This window comes from Ostrea edulis, chromosome 2, assembly GCF_947568905.1.
Source record: "Ostrea edulis chromosome 2, xbOstEdul1.1, whole genome shotgun sequence".
NCBI lineage: Eukaryota > Metazoa > Mollusca > Bivalvia > Ostreida > Ostreidae > Ostrea > Ostrea edulis.
Genome location: NC_079165.1, coordinates 14,878,598 through 14,884,868, shown reverse-complemented (window position 1 = coordinate 14,884,868; position 6,271 = coordinate 14,878,598). Strand labels below are relative to the sequence as shown.

Genomic DNA, 6,271 nt, shown 5'->3' with positions numbered 1-6,271 from the left:
TGGCTGACGAAAAGCTAAACAACTACTACCAGAAAAGGGGTACAAATGCAGTGACAGCATGTAATTAGTAAAAATAGGTCAAGGGAGGAAAATAACTGTTATACAGTTTGACTTCTCAAAAGTAATTAAAAATTCATGTAGCAACTGTCATATGATATTTAGGCAAAGCTATAACACTCAAATTATCAATCAAAGGCAAATGAACTGATGAAATCTATAAAAGGTGCTGCAGCCATGTCAGAAAAAGACAGTGAGCTAAGTAATGTCATATGTAAAAGGGTTGTTGTGTGATATGAATGCACCTATTAAAATATTGTATTGTTTGTCATTCCACATAGGAACATGGTTTATTGATTAAAGAACGACTCATATAAATGTCAGTAATGCTAAACTGCAGCAGTTATTTATCTTGGTTAACGTAACATCAAAAATGTTGGCCTTATATTTAAATATAACACACCAGTCTATTATTGGAAGCCAGTGTTTTCCTTTTAGATTTCTGAGTCACCCATTTCATCAGCAAAAGTGCTATACCTCTTTTTTAATGATACATTTGTAATAATTAACATCAAACCCAATCTGAAATTGACTGAAATATTGTTTGGTAAGTTATATATATTTTCGTAGCTGGTTTGAATGTTTGAAATTATCAAGTTATGTTATAAACAAATACTTCCATAGATCTGTAATTACTTTCTATGTGCTGCAGTCTAGCTGTATAGCAAGACAGCTGACCAGGTATCATTTTGTAGCCTCTAGTAATTCCGGACAGTTTTTAATTCTGCAATTCAGCGCCAATATATCTAATAAACTGTTCCATAACATGTGTAAAATGTTATATTTTATGTATCTATAACACCACTTTATTTTGTTCAAAAACACAGATCATTAAGGTAAAACACATATTTTTCTATTTTATGGAAAAATATATAAACATGCAGGTGGGGTAAAACCGGACACATTTGAGGGTAATTCCGGATAGCACTCTTAAAAGAACATTGATTGCAATACAAGCATTTAAATACAAGACATTTAACGAACAATTTGTTTTTATCAACTACAATTATATTCGTAATCGTAGGCTCTAGTAACTAAAGTTTCAATGAAAATAAGGATTTTCACATTTTTAAAGTCAATGTGATGCTTTAGCTACCTGAGAGAAGTATGCCAATATTCGCCTCGCCCTCTAGGGTCGGTCAATATTGTATTTCTCATGTACTTAAAGCATTGTATTCTTCCTTGGAAGCTCAGAACTCCATCCTAAAAAATTACCCTTAAATATGAAATGGATAGCTAGATAAAACCCTGTTAATGATGCCAGTCTTTGCATAATCTTAAGGAAGTTTGCTACACCAGAGAAATTTGATATGGATGAAAAGTGGATGATATGTGCAACAATATTTTAAAATTGAAAACTTTCAAATTTACTTTATTTAGTCAAAAAATGCAGTTTTATTCGAAAGCAATCTGAGAAAAATTTAAAACCCCTGCTGGACTTGAACACATACGCGATCTACAGTTCAGCAGTTGACGTGCTAACCTACTGTGAGCTACTCAGCTAGGCAGGGATTTTTTAAATGAACAGACAAATATCGCTGATATTTATATTTTCATCCTGGCATGTTTTAAAAGAAAGTCAACCATTATGACGATGTAGGTACCTCCGTTAGCATTATGTGCAAAATCTATTTTATTATCTATCATTATTCCATACACTATTAACATCAGCATAGAAATATATTGTAATGGCAACAAGGGTTTTTTTTTACCCCTCTCTCTTTTAAATGTCAATCTGCTTGATCTATCGAAAATGTAAGAAGTTTCAAAGGCCAATGAATCATAATCACCAGAATGTACGATATTTTACTTCAATGTATGTTTTAGTATTCATGTAAACGCAATTCTACCCTGGTTCTGAGCCTTAAAGGCCTTGCTAAAAGTTCTATTTTTAGACTGATCTGTTGATCAGCTGATTAATATACAAGTAATTTGTCTTGTAAGGTAAAAATACTGTAACATGAAGTTGAGATGTTTCTGCAATATATCAAATTAATTTCAAATGTACTTCATACATTACCCAAAATAAGAGGATTGTAAGGAATAAATCAATATATTTTTCTCTGTCCTTCTTCCAAGTTCTGCATAACGAATGTCGAGCTCGATTAGAAAACATATAATATATATATTTACCAATGATAACATTATGTAATTCACCAAAAGGGATACAAGGTAGTAAAATATCTTATACATTTATTGCATTACAAGATTCTACAAAACTTATCTTTTGTTAGAAACCATATAAAAGTTTTGTTATTAATTATATTTGATCGGGCTCAATTATCAAAGATTGTTATTCATCCGGGGAGTTCGGCGCAGACACGATGGTTCGAAATTCCACCGAAATCCCTTCGGTTGGAATGTTTTGACCTAAAATGTGACTTTATAGAAAGTCGTTTTCACTGATTTCCGCGTAGGAATTATTTTCTAGTACGGTAGGTAAACGCTTGTCATGTTTAATCATATATACAAACATCTTTGGCGTGAAGAACAGTCATTTTTTGTGATAGTTTACATAATTACCATGGTACCGATTTATCCATTACCATTCAATATTTTAGCTACAAAAATTTGGTAAAACTAAATTTTCTTTTACTGTTTTATTCTAAACAGATTTTTACAGAAACTCTAGTACCAACTGTAAATTAGGTCAACACGTTCAATCTTGTACTTACGAGATTAAATGCCTTTCAAATATTGAGCGTACATGACCCGATCCGAATCACATGTCATATATATTGACATGGTGCTGGAGAAATATTAGTACGACATTCTAACTGAATGAAATAGTCATTATCATATGTCATGATTATGCTTAAATAAAATGGGATGCGGAGAAACCAATTTCAAAGTATAAAAATAATGGGAGGGGGGGGGTATTTTTAACAAAAGCTACATATATATATATGCTACAAAACTTGCATGTATGATAAAATATATATTGCAATAAAACAAACAGCTATTACATATAAGTAACCCTAGTATTTTTCAAGCTAAATTTTAATTTAGATGTAGACTGTTTGGCAGTTGTCCATCGAAAACATGTGAATCATATGGGAATTTCCAAACAATCAACATTTGTCATGGTCATTGTTGTCCAAATGATTAAATGAATATGAGAAAAAGTCAACTACTATTGGTAAAGGATAAAATCATGTGCAGATTTAAGAGTCCCAGAAATGATGTGCAAATGTTTGTAAAAAAATCAATCTGATAAAAATCACATTTTAATCTGCTTCTTCTATTCTTTATATTGTCACTACATAAGATAGAGACAATATTTTTAAAAAAGGAGCAGATTTTAATTGGATTGAAGAATCTTCCAATTTCAAGTTTCATATGATTGGAGGGACGCTGAATTTTCAATAATATTTAACTTCAGAGATAAAGAAATATTGTTATAAATGTACATGTTGTGATTTATAGATCTAGATTTTTTATGAATTCTGCAGAATATTGAAAAATGGATTCGAGTGACGACAACAGTGACAGCGAGCTGTTTTTGTCTGCAGCAGGTGGAGTCAGAGACCTGCCAGATTTCCCCGTCCCAGAACATTCCCAGTTGAAACCTAAGTTAGATTCCATATTTGCTGAAGTGGAGAAAAATCTTCCGTCCATTGATTTTGACCTATCAGATGTAAGATTTATAATTTGCTAACAATAAAATTCAGGTTAACCTAATCTAAATATCAGCAGCTGTATTAATGAATTATGACATTTGCCATGGTTATGGGAAGGAATAGAAGACTTTATTCAACAGATCTGGACCCATAGGTCTGAGCACAGTGTACATATCATGCATATCAGAGTTTTATCCAGCATTTAGATGTTAATTACTACCCATTTTATATTCATGGGGAATTTTTGAGAATGGAGTCATGAGCTTCCAGGGGATGGGGGTGGGGGACATCCATGATTTTTACAGCCATACAAATTGATTGATTACTCATTTTATGTATACATGTATTGTAAGTCTGACAAAATTATAGAAAATGACTTGAAATGTATTTTTAAAAATGATTTTTGGTGAAAATTCTCATACAATTTTGTGAAGTTTCTACAAATGAAGGGGATTTTTTATCTGTGGAAGGGGAAATATTCATTTGTTACCAAAGGGGAAAGGTACCTTTTACCAGTAGTAAAAACAACCTAGATAAATCCCTGCATATAGTCCGAAACTGTAAACAAATACAGAAACATTTACAAAGTGACAGTTATGTACAAAGCAAAAAAACCAAAAAACGAAACATTTACAATGAGTTAGGAACAGGAGTGAGTCTTATATACAGAGTATCATTAAATACAAGTGTGAAATGGTTATTGAAAATGAAAATTGAAAGAAAGACAATTACAAGTCATTCTAACTTTGTTTTTGGTTTGATGTTTCTTAGAGATGTATTATAAAACTTGTCTTGTTTTAATTTGGACTTAGGTAAGTTCTGACAATGAGGATCAAGAAATTTTCCACCGATCTTTGTTCAACACTTCATTGTTTGATGATGATAAAGATCTAGACACAAGTCAATGTGGAGAGACATTCTCGGAACTTCTGCGACCAAGTGTAGACTCTCTCTCCCTGGCAAATATTAGACTAGATGTAGAAACAGACACTATAGAGACCCAGGACAATGACACAGTCATGGCAGGCGCACAAAGACCGAAAAATCAGGGAGGAAAATCTACAAGCTGGACAGAAGTGGTCATTGAAGCTCATGATGAGAAGGACAAATTTAAAGAGAGAAAAAGTGTAGCCAGTATTTCAACAATGACCCAATGTGGAAGTCAGACAGACGATGACTTCCCACCCCTGGCTGGTGCATTTAGTGCAATGGAGGAGGAGCTTGGCATGGAGAAGAAAGTTGAAACAGTCAGCGTAGATGAAGAGTTGGAGAAACATGAGAAAGAGTCAACCAGTGAGACAAAGGCTAAGGCCAGCTCATCATCTGGAGTGGGATCGTATCAGTCAGGGGACAAGCGTATGAACAGAATGGTGACAGCAGAGGAAATTAGGAGGAGTGAGAAAGAACTGGTGTCAAACATCGTTCCTGCATCTCCTCCAAGACTTTTGTCCAATAATCTGAATATAGGTAAAATGTCAGCTGTGTTCCTCACATATCAAACGAATACAGATGTTCTTGAACACATCTTTTCTTATGAATACATGACATTCATAATGCTCAAGATTCATGGCTCACTTGCAAATTTTTTTACTGTCTTAGTTGTCTTAATTTACAGATCTATGTATATTTATGTGTTGTGATTTGCTTTAGACCTCATCTTGTGTACACTGGACGAGGAGCACCAGATGAATTCCTCTGTCCCTCCGGTTGTCAGGGAAGCCTGGGCCAGGCAACAGAGGATCCAGTCACTGATAGGGGCCGGGGAAGGATCCAACAGATTCCTGGATCAACACAAAGGTATTGATTTCTAGACAAACAAAGGGATATTGAATCCTAGATGAACACAGAAGTATCGATATTTTGATGAACTTAGAGGGGTGATACCTACATGTATTTGAACACAAAAATATGTCATGTAATCATCTTGTAGAGTCAGTTCACCTTCTGTTTCAAACATTATAGTGTAATTTCATTGTGTGAAACACAGGGTTAGATCATACCTCAAATCTAACCAGGTAGAGGTACTATCTAACCCAGGTAGTTTACACAATGGTGTAGTTTGTGCATTTGAGTTGTCAACAAAGAGTGACATCTTATCTTTGTTAAAAACAAGTTTCAGGGTTCTTTCTGTCTTAATAAAACATGTTTAATATTCACTTTTAAAACCGTTTAAAGGAGTAGTGCACTGTTTTTGTTCATAATAATTTTGTTTTCTAACAATATTAAACTTTTAGAAGAGGAGAATGCTCAACCCCAGACTCTGATTCAGAGATTGGCTGAGTTCTCCATGAAGCAGTCCGGGGAGGATCTGACTGATATTGACCCAATGACCGGAGTCAGAGCCACTGTGGACAAGGATGCTGATGTCATTGAGACCGATAACAAGTCCGAAAGTTCACTGTTTACAAGAAGGAAACCTCCTCCTCAGGAGGAGATAGGTAAATGATCACAAGTACCTTCATGGTTAGCATTATGCAGTAAGTGTACAGACGTGTGCTATGAAAATGTCATGAGAAGTAGTCATTGTTTTTTAATGTTTTCACATCTCATTTTGCCATGAAACAAGAAGTTGTAATCTAATTACCATTTACGTT

General features: G+C 34.1%; 2 protein-coding genes across 2 annotated transcripts in view; one reads left to right on the top strand and one right to left on the bottom strand.

Annotated features, from left to right (window-relative positions):
• The window catches only part of LOC125680479 (ankyrin repeat and SAM domain-containing protein 3-like), a 24,062-nt gene extending 21,898 nt beyond the window's left edge, over window positions 1–2,164 (bottom strand). The window contains exon 1 of the mRNA XM_048920097.2: window positions 2,078–2,164. The gene's annotated coding sequence lies outside the window, so the exon portion shown is untranslated. The remainder of the gene's footprint in view (window positions 1–2,077) is intronic.
• Window positions 2,165–2,339: 175 nt separating this feature from the next.
• LOC125679722 (dynein axonemal assembly factor 8-like) overlaps window positions 2,340–6,271 on the top strand; it is a 45,683-nt gene continuing 41,751 nt past the window's right edge. The window contains exons 1-5 of the mRNA XM_048919167.2: window positions 2,340–2,492; window positions 3,510–3,694; window positions 4,490–5,144; window positions 5,328–5,474; window positions 5,912–6,115. Of these exons, the coding sequence (XP_048775124.2) occupies window positions 3,521–3,694; window positions 4,490–5,144; window positions 5,328–5,474; window positions 5,912–6,115 (1,180 nt within the window). The 5' untranslated portion in view covers window positions 2,340–2,492; window positions 3,510–3,520. The remainder of the gene's footprint in view (window positions 2,493–3,509; window positions 3,695–4,489; window positions 5,145–5,327; window positions 5,475–5,911; window positions 6,116–6,271) is intronic.